The 21,345-nt window shown below is 34.3% G+C and overlaps 1 protein-coding gene and 1 pseudogene across 1 annotated transcript; both read right to left on the reverse strand.

Annotated features, from left to right (window-relative positions):
• Positions 1 to 153: 153 nt before the first annotated feature.
• On the reverse strand, positions 154 to 1,245 carry LOC144554632 (putative disease resistance protein RGA3 pseudogene; annotated as a pseudogene).
• Positions 1,246 to 12,481: 11,236 nt separating this feature from the next.
• On the reverse strand, positions 12,482 to 16,987 carry LOC144554711 (disease resistance protein RPP13-like). The gene is made up of 4 exons (XM_078303030.1): positions 16,699 to 16,987; positions 15,583 to 16,268; positions 14,715 to 15,482; positions 12,482 to 13,803 (listed from the first exon to the last, which is right to left on the reverse strand). Exons 2-4 carry the CDS (start codon positions 16,224 to 16,226, stop codon positions 12,555 to 12,557), a joined length of 2,661 nt encoding a protein of 886 aa, XP_078159156.1. The 5' UTR covers positions 16,227 to 16,268; positions 16,699 to 16,987; the 3' UTR covers positions 12,482 to 12,554.
• Positions 16,988 to 21,345: the final 4,358 nt, after the last annotated feature.

A 21,345-nucleotide genomic window follows, 5' to 3' on the forward strand; every position in this document is an offset into this window, starting at 1 on the left:
AGGAAGGTAGCGCAAGTGCTTCAATGTGCCGAATGTATTTGGCAATGAGGAATATCTCAAATGAAGAGCTCTCGCACAAGCAATCTCAGAGAAGATTGGAAAGTCAAACTTCTCTGACCAGCATTCTTTTACAAAAGTTCTGATAGACCTGTAGTTGCTGGGCACTAAACCCAATAATTCATCTTGCTTGGTGCCATCCAGAGCCTAACCACCATGCCTTTTTCAAATCGTTTACCTTTCGGAAACATAGATAAATAAAGAAAACATGGCTTTAGATGTTGCGGTAATTTCTGGTAACTTAACCTCAATGCTGGCATAACCTCTCCCGTCTCATCTATTTGTGACATATCACTCTCCAAAATTTCCCTCCATTTCTCTTCATCCATTTCATAACGGAGAATGCCTCCAAGTGCCTTTATCGCCAAAGGTGAGCCTTTGCAGTTTTTGACAATACCACGACCAATCTCATGTAGATTTACATTTTCACTTGTCTCCCTATTGCCAAAAGCCAAATGCTTAAAAAGTGACCAACAATTTTCCTCGGGTAAGGAACGCAATTGAAAAGGTGATGTTGTTTGCATGATTTTAGCAACTGAGCTATTGCGAGTCGTCGTCAGAATTCTTACAAATTTAGCACCAAGAAAACCAACTCGAAAGTACTCCCATAAATTTCTTTGTTCATTCCACACATCATCTAGCACGAGAAACAAGCCATGACCACTTATCTTTTCCTTGAGAACATCTTGGAGTTTGTTTAGCTCAAAAAACTCACAAGGTTTTTCACTCAGCGAGTCAATGATAGCTTTGGTTAGCCGCACTAGATGAAAATCGTCAGATACGGATACCCAACATCTCTTATTAAACAACCGATGAATCCTAGAGTCATTGAAAACAAGTTGGGCAAGTGTGGTCTTGCTGAACCCGCCCATTCCTACAATGGGAAGAACCATAAAATCAGGACCAATTGAAGGATTCAGGAGGCTAATGATCTTCTCCTTATCCTCTTCCCGACCAAAAATAGCCCTCTCATCCACATGAGAGCTGGTTGGCGGTCGGATTTGGGGACAAATAACCAATCTGGTCCCATCTTCCTTCCTCAAATGAAGATCCCTACGAGCATTTGAAATCTCTTCAAAGTTCTCTATTATATCCTTGATCTTCTTAACCATGCCATCTGGAATGGAGGCCTTGGTATTAGTAACTGAATAAGAAGCAAGGGAGGATGATACGTACATCTCAGCAATTTTTCTCTTAGTCCCTATAGAAATGCATATCAAAATTTCTCTTAGTTATCCCCATTTTTATTTCAAAAAAAAAAAAAAAAATTCTTAGTCTCCTAAACTATCCTTGAGCAGTGAAGAAAAATTACCCCATGGATTTTTTATGTTATATATATATATATATATATATATATATATATATATATAGAGTTGGGCTACGGTGCTATGCATATTTAGTGTCATTGTGTGCTATGCATTTTTCAGCTGTCTGATGGACTTCAAGATTCGTGTAGGATTTAGTCGCTGGATGAATAACGGAGATGGAAAAAATTAAAACAGAGTGCTCCGACTCTCCCGTTAGTGCCCTCTTTGTTTGTAATCACAGAAGCGGTGAAAGTGAAAAATTGAAAGTAAAAGTCCCTCGGATCTGTGTATTATAATCTTCCTTGTGCTCTCGATCTACAAAATACCTCAATTTCTCTCGTTCTGAAATTAGAACTTTCTCAGATTTTTCCTAACAAGATAATTTGAGGCAAAACCCCCTTGCAATTGAATCAGACAAGAACATCTGAAATTGAACTTCTATCATGATCGTCTTTTGATTTCTTTCTAATTCCATCATTCTTAGAAAGAAAAAGTCGGGACTTAAGTTCCTAAACCCACGGATATATCGGTGACCTATTTCTTCTTAGCGATAATTGTAATTTCCGTGTACTTCCGTCAAGCTCTCATCCAGCGAAATTTTCTTGCACGAATCTTAAAGTTCATCCAACAGTTCAAAAATGCATAGCACACAATGACACTAAATATGCATAGCACCATAGCCTAACTCTCTATATATATATATATACATATATATTTTGTTGTTGTTCTGGAGCAGTGATAACTATATGGCACAAAAATAAAATCGAAAGAATAGTAATTAAGCCTATTTCAAGCAAGCTTTCCTGGGCCATTTTTTTATTCTTTTTGGGTCATGATACATTAAGAAAAGCATACCGCCGTCTCTATGGTAAGCCTCAATGGCAGCATCTCCACTCTCCACTATGGATTTGAGCACCTCGTAGTAGAACTCGTCCAGCACATCCTCTGCTTGGTAGGCCACACCTCTCAGCTCCGCCAGCCACAGACGAACAGAGCAGTCATGAATCTCCCTCTCTTCAGCATCCTGTTGAACAGCCTGGATCCTTGTAAGCATCCGACTCAGCTTCTCCAAATCAGCTCTTACACTTCTGTTTCGATCGGTATCCAGGGATGGTGGATCCTTCTGGTGGTGCGAAGTGGAAGACGTGCCACGAATGGCATGGAGGAGCTTGGTGGAGAGGGATTGGATGGAAGAAATTAGTCCGGACGCGGTCGCCATTAAATCTGAATTAAATCTCTCTTCACTTTGAGTCTCTCAGTTCCTACTCATTTACTATCAGTCTTTCACTTAGGGGTGTCAATGGTACCCTTTTACCCATTTACCCGACCCGTATCGTATCCGAAAACACTGGTAAGGGTAAGATTTTTTTTTCGTTAGCTAATTGGGTACGGGTAAGGGTAATGATTTTTTTTCGTTATCTTACCCATTTTCGTATAAGATAATTTAAAAAAAATAAAATTATATACATAGATATATATTTGTATGAAGATGATACATGATACAATAAAGTTTTTGTATTTTATTAAATTTTCATAATACAAATTAGTTGTATTCATTATTTTTTTTCTTATTTTGAAAAATATTTTATCGAAAATACAAATCGAAGTGTTAATGACACTTTTTTATCCGTTTACCCGACCTGTACCGTATTCGAAAATACAGGTAAGGGTAAAGATTTTTTTTCGTTACCATAACAGGTACGGGTATGAAAATATCTCCACCCGACCCGTATCGTACCTGTTGACACCCCTACTTTCAGAGTGTGCCACAGATAATAAATCCACAGCTACCATACCCACTGCACAACTTTGCCAAAGAAAGAAGTGAAACTTTCACTTCTTTCTTTGGCAAAGTTGTGGAGTGGGTATGCTAGCCGTGGATTTATTATCTGTGGCACACTCTGCATGGGAAACCATGCTTCGGGTTGGGGACAACTATAATTTTTATCCCCTTCTTTGTAATTACACGTTTACAAACAGCTATTTACTGAAAATTTTAAGTATACCAATAAAAAAAAAAGTTAAAACAAATAACCTCAATTTTGGTCATAATTCCATTTTTGACACATTTCATTTTTTTTCGCAAAATTTTAATTTTCAGCACTTATTGACCAAGAAAATTATTGGAGTAAACTATGAAATGTGTCCCCAGCGTAAAGTTGAGGACTACCAATTTATGTCTGCAATTTCACGTTGCAGTCATGCCAAAAATGAAATTTTGACCAAATTGTAGTTATTTTGGTTTAACTTTTTCTGAGATGGTAAAAATATAAATTTCGGAGTTATTTATTGTTTTTGTTCTGTTGCTAGACCAACCATGGGATAAATCAAACTTTAAGTCCCCAACCAAATGGTTATTTGCAATACTAATTGCACATCCAGTGGCACCGCCATAAGGAATATTTACATAAGACATCAGACCAACGACAATTGGTCCGCAACTTAAATTATTCTTTCACAATCTATTCCATATGTTAAATTATTCTTCTACACATATTTTTTATGTGCTTATGAGCATGATCCTTTTTTTTGTTCCTTATTCTACTTATAATGAAGAAAAAAAAAATCTTAATCTTCATGCTTTGGTTGATTGTATTTCAGGCTCTCAAAGAACTGTCTCCTTCCCTTTTGATTTCCAAAAGAAGAAAAAAAGTAAAAAGAAGGAACAACAAATATTTTATTTTTACATGAAACCAAATCCTCAATTGTGTACTTCTCTGAAGTTAACATTGATAATTTTACGTGTGTGCTTCGAAAATCTTATTGTCACAATATGCTAGAACGATTCCCGCTTGAGAAGATTATTTCAAAAAGAGTTAATTGCAATTTCTCATCTCCACTTTATTATTTATTATCTTGGATTTTATAATATTTTAATAGAGTCAAAATTAATTCGTTAAAAATCTTAACATATTAGAAATATTTCTTCTCATCATATAACAAATTATTACTTTCCAAAAACTGTATTCATTAATTTCTTATTTTATCTCGTGGGACAGCACAAGCGCACCAAGCAAACAGAAAACAAAATTATTTCCACCATAATGAATTTAATTTATGTTATTTGCTAAATAACCAAAGCAAACGAAAATTCTAGGCATCTTAAGATCATATCACAATAAGAAAAGTGTTAATGACTAAGTGTTGCTCTTGCACACACATGAACTTCTGCCGTGTAACTTTTGTTAGGAATATATAAATTGATAAAATAAATAAACAAAAACAAACAAATACTTCCCTTTAAAGAAGGCAATAATTAAATACAACCCTATTGATACTGTTGATTAGTCAAGTGTTTCATTAATTATGTTCACATATATTTTCTTTTCAATTGCTATCACTCTACAATCTACGTCAGTATGGGATTAAGAATTTAACACAACAGGTTTGACTTCATGCAGCACACAGACTATAGAATCAAAACAGCGCTACACATGGTTCATACGCTGCATAAAGCCGAAACAACTCTGTTAATTAAATCTTCCCACTAACCAAGTAGCAAAAAATTCTTTGTTGCTGATTCAAAGCAATGACCCGTGATCAGAATCATGGGCCATCTTTCTTACTACTTATTCAGCATGAGACAAAAAATAACAAAAAGGAATAGAAAATTATGTGGTCATTAAGAAGTATTTGATTTGAATTAATATTCCTTTCTAAGTCAATCCAAAAAATCACAGCAAGTCACCGGTTATTGAAAGAAAATTCTATTTGGGTAATAATAACAGAAATCTGCGAGAGGAATAGAAATATCTACTACAGATTTTTTTTCTTTGTTAAAATGGATTATATGATTTTGTGGTCTTTTACATATTTTTTGTGTAAAGTGGCAAGTATAATATAGACAGAACTGAACTGATATTTCTTTTTTCTAATTTCCTTTTCACAAAATAAAGGCTTAAAGCTGAAGAAAATGGTACAAAATTACATAATTTTGTCCAAATTACCAAGGTTTCTAATCAAACCGCACGAGGCAAACAGAATAACATAATTTTGTCCACTAAAATGAATTTTATTTAAGTTCATATCCAAATATGACAAAAAAAATGTTTTTTTTTTCTTTTTTTCAAATTATGATAAAGCAGAAAATTACACAATCAAACAAACAAATTAAGGTTGTTCCATTAATTTTCCCATCTTACGTGTTGATATTCACCTTACACAATCAGACCAAACATTATTTGAGCTGGAGAAAAAGACAAAAATTATTTGAGAAGCTAGAACACACATTTCACGGATCAAAGAAGACACAAAAAATATTTGAGCTGTCTCTGTCTTCCAATTGAGCACTAGTGGAAAATGTATAAACAAACAAAAGCCTAATACTAATTATAATCAGTATCGCATATATTAAAAATCTCACTATTAGTAAACGATGAGGAAAGGAAACCTAAATTAATAAATAAAACAAAAGGCAAAAATTATATATCCAGACATCCAGTACACTTTGGATTATGCCACCATATTAAAGCTTCATGTAAGCTTCAAATCGTGTTACTTGTTGGACTAATTTTTGTAACATAAAAAAAAAAAAAAAGTTTTTTTCTTACATATTCTGATTTGCTAAATTAAGGATCAATTTTCATACTCCACCTTATGAATTTTATATTCTCAAATATGTATGAAATTCTCTTACTCGCATGAATTGCTACTTGACTGGATAAGTCTTTCCACCATCGAACTAACAGTCGCATTTAAAAAGGAAATTAATACATCAATTTAATTATTGCATTCACTTTCATTTCTTTTTCACAATAAAATTTGGTCCATTCAATTTCAATTGCTATCACTCTACAATCTATGTCAGTATGGGATTAAGAATTTAACATAACAGGTTTGACTTCATGCAGCACACAGACTATAGAATCAAAACAATGCTACACATGACTCATACGCTGCATAAAGCCGAAACAACTCTGTTAAATCTTCCCACTAACCAAGTAGCAAAAAATTCTTTGTTGCTGTTTCAAAGCAGTGGCCCGCGATCAGCATCATGGACCATCTTTCTTGCTACTTATTCAGCATGAGACAAAAAATAACAAAATGGAATAGAAAATTATGTGGTCATTAAGAAGTATTTGATTTGAATATTCCTTTCTTAGTCAATCCAAAAAATCACAGCAAGTCACCGGTTATTGAAAGAAAATTCAATTTGGGTAATAAAAACAGAGTTCTGCTAGAGGAAAAGAAATATCTACTACAGATTTTTTTATCTGCTAGAGAAATACATCTTTAACTAAACTATTCATTTATCCATAAGACAAATATATCTATCAATCTTCCACGAATCCTCAATTGTACTAGTATAATGTTAATATTTCTATCTTTAAATTTCTACTTACCACAATTTGCTAGATTGATTCGCTCTTGAGAGGATTCTTCTGAACAGATCGTCAAATTTCTCATCCCTACTTTATTATTTAGTATCTGATAAGAAATATATAATTTATTTTGTGACATAAATATACTTATTTCATTTGTAATCTTAGCATTTTTGACAAAGCTGTTAAATCATCCCACTGACAATGCTATCAGTATCATATATAGGGCCTTGTTTCTTGCTACTTACATGATTTTGCACGAAATAAGAAAAGATAAATGGAAAGATAGTTATGTGGTCATTAAGAAGTATCTCAGTTGACTGTTCCTTTCAAGTCAATTAAAAATCAGAGTCAGTCATCTGATAACTCGAAAGAAAAATAAGTGGTCATGAAGAAGTATTTGGGTTATGTGGTCATTAAACCAAGACAGTTTATCCAGGCAAGTATAATTTAAACAAAAATCATATATTGGTTTATTTAACTTTTCTGTTCAACTAATAAAGTGGAAAAAGTGCATATATAGGAAAAAGAATTACCAAGGTGTTTTACCAATAACCGCACCAAACACAGAGAAAAACATAATTATTGTGCTAACTCATTTCCTTCCTGCAATTAATGACACTTACAGAACTTGTTTCCATAAGCCTACCCATCTTTCCACCATCAGTGTCTTAATATTAAATGCAGATTGGGAAATGAAAATTCTAACATCCGTTTCCAATTCTTTACCCTGGATTTTGCATTAATTTTGTCCTTATTGAGCTATAAGTTTCTACCCGGTCAAGCACGTTCCTTCTGTTCAAACCATGCCCCTTTTTCCACGCTACCTTGACATTTAAACGCCTCATCACTCACACATGGTCTTCCTCGATTTTTTTTCTGGCCATGGTCTATATACTGATATGCAAACTTCATCGAGACGGAATCTCTTTATGCAACTATGAACATCACTGACCCAAACGAATCGCTGAAATGTCTTTTATTTTCCAATTTAACTCATGCATGGAACAACATCTACATTTTTATTATTGTAAAGAGAACCCTTTAGTAGAGAAGAATCTAAAATTTCTATATTATTAAAAATTGTAAGTAATCAATATATTAGGACACAAGTTTTTCGGAAATGTTAGACTAATTACAATGGGCAACTTCATTAGAAAACATGATAGTTTCTGGGGAGCAATTTCAAATACATATAAATTTTTACAAGAAACGAACAATTCCTTCTTATATGGTGTTTAACTTTTTGATTTTTTTTCTTCTTAAAATAGTGGATGCCCAGTAATATCATTTGAATCTATACATTCAAAAAATGATACAACAAGGCAATACCAGTTGGAAAGCTATTACAATAAACGGTAAACTAAATTGTTTTAACTAGAAGCCACCAAAACACATCAAAAAAAGAAAGTATCACAATAGATATCATGAGCAAACTATAGTGCCTCTTCAAATTAACTTCTTAAACCTTACAAGAATCCTCTGAAAAGCCATTCTATATTTTACTTTGAGTTGAGATAATCCAAACAAAATTCCTTTCTAACTAACTAAAATAGAATACTCTGAGAAGTAATTCTATTCCTTTCAGTCCAAATAATCTAAAGAAATGCATCTTTAACTAACTCAACTATTCATTTATCCATAAGACAAATATATCTTCACTCAAAGTAAAAAAGGACAAATATATCTATCCATCTTCCACGAATCTTCATTTGTACTAGTATAATGTTAATATTCGTATCTTTAAATTTCTACTTACCACAATTTGCTAGATTGATTCGCTCTTGAGAGGATTCTTCTGAACAGAGCTTCGAATTTCTCATCCCTACTTTATTATTTAGTATCTGACAAGAAATATATAATTTATTTTGTAACATAAATATACTTATTTCATTTGTAATCTTAGCATCTTTGACAAAGCTGTTAAATCACCCCACTGACAACGCTATCAGTATCATATATAGGGCCTTCTTTCTTGCTATTTATGTGATTTTCCACGAAATAAGAAAAGATAAATGGAAAGATAGTTATGTGGTCATTAAGAAGTATCTCAGTTGACTGTTCCTTTCAAGTCAATTAAAAATCAGAGTCAGTCATCTGATAACTCAAAAGAAAAATAAGTGGTCATGAAGAAGTATTTGGGTTATGTGGTCATTAAACCACGACAGTTTATCCAGGCAAGTATAATTTAAACAAAACTGATATATTTGTTTATTTAACTTTTCTGTTCAACTAATAAAGTGGAAAAAGTACATATATAGGAAACAGAATTACCAAGGTGTTTTACAAATAACCTCACCAAACACAGAGAAAAACAGAATTATTGTGCTAACTCATTTCCTTCCTGCAATTAATGACACTTACAGAACTTGTTTCCATAAGACTACCCATCTTGCCGAACAAAATTGTCTCAAACTAAACTAGAATACTCTGAAAAGTCATTCTATTCCTTTCAGTCCAAATAATCAAAATAAATGCATCTCTAACTAACTCAACTATTCATTTGTCCATAAGACAAATATATCTATCCATCTTCCACAAATCCTCAATTGTACTTGTATAACTATAAAGTTAATATTCGTAACATTAAATTCAACTTACCACAATTTGCTAGATTGATTCGCTCTTGAGAAAATTCTTCGAAACAGAGCTTCGAATTTCTCATCCCTGCTTTATTATTTAATATCTTATAGGAATTCTATAATTTATTTTGTAACAGAAATATACTTATTTTATTGGTAATCTTAACATCTTTGACAAAGCTGTTATATCATCCCACTGACAAAGCTATCAGTATCATATATAGGGCCTTCTTTCTTTCTACTTACGTGGTTCTACACGAGATAAGAAAAGATAAATGGAAAGACAGATATGTGTTCATTAAGAAGTATCTCAGTTGACTGTTCCTTTCCAAGTCAATTAAAAATCTGTTAACTCGAAAGAAAAAAAAATATGTGGTCATTAAGAAGTATTTAAGTTATGTGGTCATTAAACCACGGTAGTTTATCTTGAGAAGTATAATATAATGAAAACTGATATAATGGTTTATTTAACTTTTCTTTGAAACTAATAAAAGGAAGGAAAAAAGTACATATATAGGAAACAGAATTACCATAGTGTTCGACCAACAACCGCACCAAACAGGGAAAAACATAATTATTGTGCTTACTCTTTCTTTTCTGTTCACCAATTCACCACATTCATGTTCATCACTTTCCTGCAACCACTTTCCTTTCATGTTCATCACTTTCCTATTCACCACTTTCTTTTTCATCACTTTTATGTTCACCACTTTCCTGTTCACCACTTTTTTTTCATGTCCATCACTTTCTTGTAACCACTTTCCTCTTCATCACTTTCCTTTCATGTTCATCACTTTCCTGTTCACCACTTTCTGAATCCAAATTTCTCTCTATTGATATGACATTGAAGTGCATACAAGTAAGCAATAAGTTTAGATTAGATAAATCTACATTTAATACCTCTTCAAGGTGATTTGTAGTTCAGCTTGGATTAATCCAACACATGAAAACCTGGTATTTTTCTTAACTTTGCCTTAACCAAAATTTGAAGGGCTTTGGCATCATTTGCAATATAATAACCAACAGTAAAACCTAAATCCAACAAGATAACCAAGCAGGATGCACAAACAAATTGAAAAATAAGTAAAAGAGTAAGAGTAAGGAGATCCCAATCACTAACAAGGCAACTTTGTATTTCCCAATAACAAAAGGATTACAATTTAAGTTGATCCAACCCTTCTCTGTTGACCACTTCCCTGTTTAGCCCTTTCTTGTTCAGCACTTTGCAGCTCTGTGCTGGGTAAAGATAAATGTAAATCAATTCTTAACTCACATGAGTTAGCATACACACATGAGAGCAAGCAAGACAAAAGAAGTGTGCTAAATTTTACCAGGTTCCTGTACACCAATGAAATCGTCACTAGATATTTCATCGAACATCTTGTGTGTAATAATTGAATTACCAAAAGATACAATTGGAAAAGAGGCACAATATACCAAAATATACAATTAGCTAAACTTCTCCCAAAGATCCAGTTCTAGGAAATTGAGTAATAGTGGCGGGGGACCTGATGAATTAAAGATAATATAAAAGGATATGAGAAAGGTAGATTTTTTTATAGAGAATTACTAAATAGCTAGGTAGCCAACAGAATAGTGGCAATGTATCACTAGTCTAAAGTTAACGAGTAAAATATATGCAGCACAGTACCAAAACAAATAATTGTCGGAGCCATAAATTAATGTTGTGTTTTGGAAGCATATTTCAACAACTCTAGAAGAAAACCAAACAACATATATTGTTGCTGCCCATTTCAACAGAAAGGAAAAGAAAATAACAAGAAATCTCCTAAGTAAATTAAAAGCAAACCAATTAGAGAATTATGTGTGTCACTACGAGATCTAATCCGAATCTGTACATCGGCATCAATAGAAATGTTGGGAACATATCGCGGATCTCACTTTGAGTTCTTTTAGGTTGGACAGCTACTGAGCCCGAGAGCCACCCCATGGTTGTCACAAAATTTTAGTGTCCCATGCAAAAAAAATAAAAAATTGAGTAAAGGTTGGAGGTCAAGCCACCCAACTATTTAATCCAATAGGTTTTTTATCAGGATTTTAAACATACGACCTCCCACACAAGTATTGTATTTGTCACTAGATCAAATACTATTTCTCAGTGTCACATAAATGTTAGAAGACCACATGTTTTCAACGGTGAAGTTTTAATGACTTTATGATGAATAACCAACCAATTCCAAATTGACTCAAATTTGATAAACGTCATGTCTAAATAATTGAGAACATATATAAAATTTTATTTAGTTTGAATAATATTTTTTAAATATATGTACATAACAGTTTGATGTACACTAGAGTTATATCCTATTAATTTCATGAATATAGATTTTAAATCAAAACTTTTAAAAATAGCTGAAATTTCTGATACTGAAAAATGGACGACACTTCCATATAGCGGCCCTTAATCAAAACCGAACAAGTTTATGCGGTTGATTTTAAAATTGAGTCTTTCTAAATTCCGGATTTCCTCTAAAAATTTTTTTCTAGAAGTATAATTTAGGATTTTATATTTATTAAAATAAATAAATTTCGGCTGTTATAAGCAAATCGTCACACTTACGACCATGAGTAAAATATGTGCACCATGAGTAAATTAAAACACATCTATCATAGTGAACAGCTGCTAGCTAGGTAGACATTTCCTGGAAGCCTCCTTGGAGCGGAGGGCTGGGGTTTGTGGTCGAGGAAGGCGCTCAGTTGAAGGGGTATCGAGCTGCGCCAAGTAAAGTGTGTTCTCTTTTACAAGCAGAAGCAGTGGTGCTAAGGGAAGCGATTCTTGAAGCCGACTGGAGGCATATAAGGAGATAAATGACATATGGAGGCTGCTAAAGGAGTATGAGTTTGAGTGTAGTTACATTCCTAAAAGCCAAAATGGTCTGGCTGACAATCTAGCTAAGAAAGGAAGATCTCTGGATGGAGTGTTTACTGGCTTCTCTTATCCAACTTTCATTTTTTTTTCATTTTTTATTAGTGTGTAGTATAAGCAGTGAGGTAACTACGAGATTCAATGTAATTTTCTTACTTTGTGAACTTTTGAATGATGTGCAATACAAGCCTAAGGGCATGAACTTTTACAACATCATTGATGTAGGCATAAATGTTGTGTTTTGGAATCATATTGAACAACTCCAGAAAAAAAAAGAAAAAAAAGAAGAAAAAAGAAGACAACAAATAAATGAACAGGAAAAGAAAATGATAGCAGTACGGGAAGGAAACACTAACACAAATAACAAGAATCATCCAATGTAAATTAAAAGAAAAGCACTCTATATCTTGATATATACATAGGGAACATGCTTGCAGATGTCGCGGATCTCATCTTCGTGCTTTCTTATTTCACTGCAGTCAAATACACTGACTTCTTTGAGGTTGGACAGGTACTGGAGCCCGAGAGGAACCCCAAGCTTGAAACAGTATTCTAGTCTCAATATCTTAAGTTTGGGCATGCCATCTGCCATAATTTCCCATTCTTCTAGATTGAACATGCCCGTAAAATACAACTCATGCAGCTGTTGGAAGCCTCCAGCAGAGCAGCTCATCTTTTGATTTGCTTTTTCACCTTCCAAAGAGAGCATCCTGAGGCTCTGTAGCTTCTCCAGCACTGACAGTGGATCTTCCACAAACTGGAGTCCTATGAGTGTAAGCTCTGTCAAGTGGATGGGAAACATGCCAACCTCAGGCAAAAACTTGTTGTTGAGAAGTGGGGACTGCTCCCATACAGTCAGAGATTGTAAATGCTCATAAAATGGAAACCTTTGCATGCTCACTATCTTTTCTGGCACTTCATTACCCAATAATTTAAGGCATGTTAGATGCTTCAGTGTACCGAGGAACTTGGCAAATAAGTCCCACGAAAATGATCTCTCCACAAGGATCTCTAAATCACGCACATTTGGTAGCTTTGGTAACAGTGCATTCCATGACTCTTGGCTCCTCACACCCATCAGTGTTTGCAGATTTCTTAGATTGGCAGATGATGAGGGCCCTGAATTATGCTGCCAAAGCTTCACATGCCTCAGTGTTTTCACATTCCATATATAATCAGGCAAGCTGGGATGATTTTCTAGTAGATGGAAATCAAGGGTCTCCACAAATTTCAGGTTGCCTATGAATGACTCAAAAGATTTGAAGTTATTCCTATGCCAGTACCCACTTAGCTCACAATACCTTAACTGAGTGAGACCCTGAAACCACTCAAATTCTACACCTTGACTCTGTCCCATGTCACTCAGCACCTTAAGCCGCCTATGCTGAGAGCAATTTGGCATTGGCCACTTAGGGCACCACAAAGACTGGAGTTTTGGATTTGCGTGTTCCATCAATTCATCGCAACCTGAGTAATGGACTGCCACATGGCGTGCCTTGGTGCAGCTCTCCCAATTGTCAGGGTTTGAGCAAATTGTGAGAAAGTTTTCCTCCTTGGCTTTTTGGATGGCAACTTCACGAAGGAGATCATGTATATGGCAACTTTTGATGGAACTTGTGTGAGATCTCTGTGATACTTGAACCAAGCTCCTATCGAAATGAAATTAGAAGATTAATTAAATGGGATTTTTTGGATTATAGGAGATGTATAGCTGTATATCTTACACAAAATACTAAATGTGCATATCGTAAACTGAAAACAAATGTTGAGAAATGACAAGCATTCAGTAATTGTTACTATTGTACGTAGTAGTAGTAAGTTAAAGGTATTTACCATAAATAAGACAATAGTCAGTTCATTAAATCTGAGGTTCATGTTTTATAAAACACAGGATGATATGTAAATGCAGATACTGAATAACAGAAAGAGTACTCAAATGTGCAAATTAAGCATATTAAGTATGTACATAACAAGCGTACATGCTGAAATGAGCAATCAAGTACCAAAATATTCAATGCAAGCAAAGAAGTCATTGTCAATAGGCTTGTTGTCGAGATTCATTTATATTTTCTTATTTTTTCACAGATCATGGTTATTATAGAGATTCTTTTTAATCAACACAGGAAGGATTACCTAAGGGTGCAATGAGGCCTCACAACTATGCCTTTTTTCCAACGAACCGACACATAAAATTTAGTTAGGCATTCAAGGATGAGAAAGAAAAATGTAGTTCTGTATTGAAACAAATATACATGTAACCTACACCATTATTTTATTTACTCCCTGTTTTTTTCAAAGTTAAAAGCAAGATGTATAACCATAACCTTAAATACCCGATGCAACATTATTTTTTCTGATAAATGCAACAAAGCAATTCTTAGGCATGTTTGTTTAAACTAAGTAGCATACTTAATCTATAAGAAAAATATTGGTCAAGAATATGAATTGACTGTTAAAGAGCCAATTAAATTTAAAAAGTAAGATATCTAAAAAATAAAAAAATAAAAATCAACCGGATCTAGATGAATCTGTAATAGAATGCTTAACTATGAAAATATACCTTTGCACTAGATCCTCTAGGAAGCTCTCAGCAGTATCCTCCAATGTTCTGGATTCTTCTGCTAGTATGAGCCCCTCAGCAACCCACAACCGAAATAATCCTTGTGCATCGATTTCATGGTCTTCAGGAAAAGCCGCGAAGAACATGAAACATGACTTCAGAACAAATGGCAAGTCATTGTAGCTAGTGGCTATGATCTCAGTACATTCTCTCCCATCAGTACCCCAATTCATAGTTTGCAACAATTTAATCCAGGAAGCATAAATGGCAGGTCTTTTTGATAATAAACCTCCTAAAACCACTAATGCAAGGGGTAACCCACCACATTTTTTAATAAATTGTTGCCCAACCTCATATAGGTCATTGAGATAACCTTTACTCAAATCTTGATTTGGCAGAGCCTTTTTCATCAAAAGCTGTAAGCTCGATTCCTCAGTTAAATATGGAAGTTTATATGGTTCAACATCATTGGCAATGTTTTGGAATCTAGAAGTTATGATTACTCTACTTCCAATCTCGGCATTAGGTAGCACTCCGCCAATTCTTGTCCATAGATCAGTTGTCCAGATATCATCTAAGACAAGAAGGTACTTCTTACCATTAAGAGTTCTGTAAAGCTTTGTAAGTAAATATTGTTCTCCACCTTCTAGGTCGTTTCGAGAAAGAGGCTCAACATGCTCTATTATATTTCTCAAAATATCTTTTAGATTGAACTCTTGAGAGATAGCTACCCATATGTGAACATCAAACCATCTCTTGACGTCATTGCTGTAGAAAACAAAATTGATGGTCATCAATTTTTGAAAGATTGAAATATCATATTATTAATCAATTTTTTGACAAATTTGCTTCATATAATCATATTTACCTATTGTAGACTTTTTGAGCAAGAGTGGTTTTTCCAAGCCCTCCAGTTCCCACAATTGAGATGACAGTGCGCCTTTTAGTGCTTGTGTCCAGCAACTGTTTTACGATGTTGTCTCTGTCAGTGTTGAAGCCGACAACATCAGGATCATCCATGTCAGGTACCACAAGGGGCCTAACTGGTAGCCTCAGCAGCTCTCCACTGCCTTCACCCAAAGAGTTGATTTCGTATCTCTCTCTACTTTCATTGATCTCCCGAATCCGTGCCAGGATCTGATTCATCTCATTGGCAAGGTTGTGCAAAGCAGGGAGCTTTTTGTGCTTGCTCCACATCCTTTTAGTGGCCCGAACAATTTGAAATCCTCCTCTCGAGAGCTCTTTTGAAGGGGTTTCAGAAACCTTCAAGAAAAAAGCATTGTCTATAACATCTTCTATGTCGTAAGCTACATCTCTGACCTCCTTGACCCAATGCTTCTGCCTCTCATTTACAATTTGCTTCATGTCGGCATCCTTAAGGAAAGCTTGGATCCGACTGAGCTCACGACTCAATGTCTCCACTTGCTCTCCAACGCCGTGTATTAGCAGAACCTCCTTAACAACAACATCCGACAGCTTACCCAAAACTAAATTAAGTATACCCTCGGCCATCTTTACAGTTTGCTTCGTGTAACCTTGTCAGTTATGAGCAACCTGAACAATTGTACCAGTAAATTTGGGTAAGAACAATGTATTGACAAACAATGGAAAATATTGTAACAAGGTACCATTCAGTAAGATATGGAACGGTATGTATTGCTTTAACTTGTAAGGTTCCAACATCATACTACCTCAACATCAAAATTAAAGAATTCCCACATAAATTTAATGTATGATACTAACAACAGTTGGAGAGAGCTAATGAGCTATTAATTAGTGGGTCTTATGGTAATGAGCTATTAATTCTGAGTCCGGGACCGGGCCGAGTTTTACCCGAGTCTCGCGCATGTGTGAGTTTCTCAGCAAAACTCGGATGAACAGTACTTGACTCGGCCGAGTTTTCCAATTTTCTGGCCGAGTCAGCCAAGTTACACCGATTTTACTCCGAATTGAGCGGATTCCAAGAAAAAAAATTCTCACTAACCTGGATTCAATTGGCGCAGAAATTTCAATTGGGGGTCTCAAATCTCAATCGGTGCAGGAAAAGAAGGACATCGGCTGAGCAGATTGGCTGAAGAAAACAATCGAGCAAACAATTGTTGGAGAAGTTCGAATTTCAATTGGCTGAGGAGAAGGAAATGGTCCCTTTCGAATTTCGATCGGAATATTAGAAAGAAATGAGTCCGTGGAGGAGACGGAAATGAGAAGGGAAAAAGAGGAAAATTACAACGAGAATTGGGAAGAAAGGAGGAATTTTGCAAAATAGCTATCTAGTCAGGGAAAATCATATGGTGGGAGCAACCGGGGGCAAACGGAATATTAAAGTTCTTTCTTTTTAACATCAATTGTTGTATTTGGCTTTTCTTTCTTTTTTCCCTTTTTAACTACCTTTAAATTAAAACAACAAACAACTTGTGAGTTGGACTATTTTGTAATTTTATTGGTTACAAAACTTTGGTAACAATCAATGAATATAATAGATTCCAAACCTCTATTTTTCTCATAAAAATAAACAATAGTTACAGTTATTGACACTCAATATTTTATTATTTTTATTATATGATGAAAGGATGGAAGTATGGAATTACTATGTTATAAATTTAATTGTTATGAAAATATAAAATAGAAATTAAAATCTTATTTTTCTCTTGTAAATATTAGTCATGTTTTTATTATTTTATCTATTTTATTTCAAAATTAAATATTTTTTAAGTAATTACAATACAAACTTGATTCTTATGACATGAATGTATTTATTATTTGGCTCAGTACAATAATTATCCAACCAGGTCATCATAGTTTTTGACATTAAAAATATATTATGCTTGTATTAATATTATATTAATGAATTATTTTGAGTGTAATATTTTGTCTTAATATTTTATTTTTTTTACAAATTATTTTTTATCAATTTTTTCCTACCTTTTGGCGACAAAACAAGTTTTTGTCAAAAAAATCTGAGTTACCGATCTGATTCTTCCGATTCCAGCCAATTCATCCAATTCCGATTCTACGGTCAAGAACCAGATTCTGATTCTGATTCTGATTCTGAGTTTTAGAACCATGGTTATGAGAGTATTAATTTCAACTAATTTACAGACAGATTCATAGGATCACTCACATCTTGTTCTATATGAATTTTTGTTTATCCAATAATATAATACCCCTGTTAACATGGACCGTGTGATTTGAGGACCAATTCAACCGAGTTGATGACATGCTTCGAAGACCACTGCGTCACTGGCATATATATCTGGGAACTATGTATCTTTCAATCTGAGTTCAATTATTAATTTAATTAAACGAATTAATTTAACCAGTATTGCGATGGACACAAAATAATTGTGTTCCTTATGTATAATATTGTAGAAATAAAGAGATCATGGAAAGAATAATAAGAAATTTGACTTAGTTTGAGCAGTAGTTAGGAGTACACAAACCGTATATGGCTTCATGCTTCTATTAATTGAAATATTTCTATTTGCTTTATGGAAGTAATATAAATATAATGAAGAAAGAAAGAAAAATCATGATTGTGTAAAAACATGCAGCTAAGAATTAGCCATAGTTTGCAAGAATATAATTAATAATCTCTACAATTAATAAGGGTAGGCCAAATTAAATTGACAGAGTTAATGAGCAATATACGGGATTCGTACCTCTGCGCGTTTGTTCCTTCATATGCATTGAAGTTTGAACATCTATTTGTTAATATTTCCTGGGTAAAATGCTTTGATTTTGTAAGTTTGCATGGGACAGATCGATGAAATGGTAAGTTTGCATATATGATAAAAGCTGATGTTGTATAAAGTTGAGAATATATATAATTTGTTTAAATGAAAATGAAAAAATAAATGAAAAAGAAAGGGAATCATAAAAAAAAGACAAACAATAATGGAAGTTATTCAGTGGTGGGTCCACCTAATTTTCCGCACGAGATCAGGCTCAGAATACGAAAAACCAAATAGAGCAATACAAATGATTCATTGACCACGGACAAGCTCTCTCCTTGATAGAAAGGAAGCATCTGCGTAAAAATCCCACCTATCTAAATAATAGTAAAAATGAGTACCTTTTGTAATTAACGGCCCAGATCTTTTCATCTGTTATAAGCCGTCTTTTATATATCATAGGAAGTAAATCACATAATGCTGAAATTTTAATTTATATTTACCATTAAAAAAAAAAACCAATAAACCACGATTTTGTGGAAATTTCATATTCACCATGGACGCAATAGCAAATTGCAGCCATAAAAAGATGGCCTCAACCACAGGTTGCAGCCATGTTTGCTATAAATTCACCATGCAGAGAGCAAATCTCATTTTTCACTTCATCCATCCTCTCTGTTCGGACAACATTCTCTCTTCTCTTTCTCTACTGTAAGTTTTTTTAGTTAATTTATAATTTTAGGTTTGTGTTTTACAAGATTCTAATGGGGTTTATTACAGTCTCTGGTCTGCCAATATAATCCCAGTAAGGCCTTGATTAAGTACGTATAAAGGAGGTTATTTGTCAGAATTTGGAGGTGAATCAGGGTTAGTATGACCTTAATATTTATTTCAAAATTAGTATGTTCACTGGTTGGGCACGAACTTGGTTCTAACTATTTTCAGTTCAGAGTGATGTAGTATGGTAGGTATTATACAGCCAAACAACGACTTTTCCTGAGGGTAGGTACAAGGTAATTGGTTTACATGTGGAAACTACCCCAGTCCGGTGTACCAATCCAGTGATGAGGTTAACCAAGGGTCATAGTTGGGTTAACTCATCAGGCTCAAGTCGAGCATGGACCTGAAGAACTGGCTTGCAGTTGGGCCTCAGTCCAGATGGACCAACTGTTTAGTAGCCATGCCCCAGTTCAGAGAGACTGATTGTCTATTAGTCGGGCCCCAGTTCCGAGGGACCGATCGTCTAGTACCCCAATGGAACAAAATGTAAAGTTTGAGATTTGTCCTGACCAATGTCCTACGAACAAAGAAAAATACCAAAGGTTAGTTGGAAAATTAATATATTTGTCACATACTAGATCTGACATAGCTTATGCAGTGGGAGTAGTAAGTCAATTCATGCATAATCCAAGTGAAGATCACATGGGAGCTGTCACACGTATCTTACGATATCTGAAGGGAACACCCGGTAAAGGAATCAAATTTGAGAAGAATGGACATACAAAGATTGAAGGTTATATAGATGCAGATTGGGCAGGAAATATCGTGGATAGAAAATCAACATCGGGTTACTTTACTTTCGTTGGGGGAAACTTGGTAACATGGAGAAGTAAAAAACAGAATGTGGTTGCCTTATCTAGTGCTGAAGCCGAATTTAGAGGCATGGTGAAAGGGATCTGTGAACTATTATGGCTACGAAAATTGATCAATGAATTAGAACTGGGAACAAAAAATGAGATGAAGTTGTATTGTGACAATAAGGTTGCAATTGACATTTCACATTATCCAGTGCAACATGACAGGACAAAACATATAGAGGTAGACAGACACTTTATTAAAGAAAAACTCGATTCTCATATTATTTCTCTTCCCTTTGTTAGATCAACAGAACAAGTGGCTGATGTTTTAACCAAGGCGGTAGCAAGTAAACCATTCGAAGAAATGCTGGAGAAAATCGGAATGGTAGACATTTACGTACCCTCGTGAGGGGGAGTGTTAAGATTACACTCGGTTCCAGCATAACTTGGAGATCAAGCCGAATCCTTTAGAAGATCTATATCTACTCAAAAGAAGGAAAGAAGAAATTGAAGGATATCAATCATATCTAGTGAAATAGGCAATAAATAGTATTTGATTATTTGTCATTAATTCTAAGGATTGGTTTCCATGTTTAGCATGATATACAAAATATTTTTGAATTGATAAATAGGCATGTAAGAGCTGTGTAATTCAATCAAGAAAGAAAAGAAATAAAAAATAAGGGAGGGAAGGGAGATTCATGGGAGTCTTGTGTTCTTGAGTTGTTTTATTATTTTTTGACAGTTCTATTATTATTTTTTTTGACAGAACTTAACTCAATAGATCTAGATAGGTTTTGTGACAATATGGGCTTGATGGATATCTTTTGCCCATCTTGAGGGAGAGTGTTGAGATATTTGTATCTTTATCGTTTATTGTATTAGAATATTTTTAGGGTGCCTATCGGTAAATAGGCCATTATGAAATAGTCTAGGGGTTATTTGTAAGAGTGCTTTGTAAGGCTCTATATAAGCCCAAATCATTTATTAATAAAGAAACTTTGGCTGAAATCTTTACGAGACATTCAAATCCTACTCATGCTAATAATTAATACTTTAAAGTGATATATATGGTCACCGTATCCATTACCAAGAGCAACAAAAACAAAGTCTTACAAAAGCATGATTGATCAATACGGTGATAAGAAAATGTAATAAGATTGAGTAAGGTGATAAGCTGGAAAGAAAATGTATGGACACATATGAGTAATAAGATTCAAGATAAGAAAATGTATGGACAGGATTCTAAATTCCTTGGGTCCACATATGAGTAATAAAAGATTGAATAAGGCGATAAGCTGGAAAGGGATTTAAGTAATGTTGGGCCCACATACTCTTATAATGTCCTTGGCGCCTCATATCACATTTTCCTTGGCCCACACA

The sequence above is a fragment of the Carex rostrata genome, chromosome 5 (genome assembly GCF_964058835.1).
Source record: "Carex rostrata chromosome 5, lpCarRost1.2, whole genome shotgun sequence".
NCBI lineage: Eukaryota > Viridiplantae > Streptophyta > Magnoliopsida > Poales > Cyperaceae > Carex > Carex rostrata.

What these genes read in the sequence shown, in the direction of transcription:
- LOC144554711 (XM_078303030.1), bottom strand. Translation starts at nt 16,226, where the DNA reads ATGGCCGAGGGTATACTTAATTTAGTTTTGGGTAAGCTGTCGGATGTT. An exon ending in GCTCAAAAAGTCTACAATAG is followed by an intron (nt 15,483 to 15,582) that starts GTAAATATGATT and finishes TGTTTTCTACAG; the next exon opens with CAATGACGTCAAGAGATGGT. An exon ending in CTAGAGGATCTAGTGCAAAG is followed by an intron (nt 13,804 to 14,714) that starts GTATATTTTCAT and finishes TCATTTCGATAG; the next exon opens with GAGCTTGGTTCAAGTATCAC.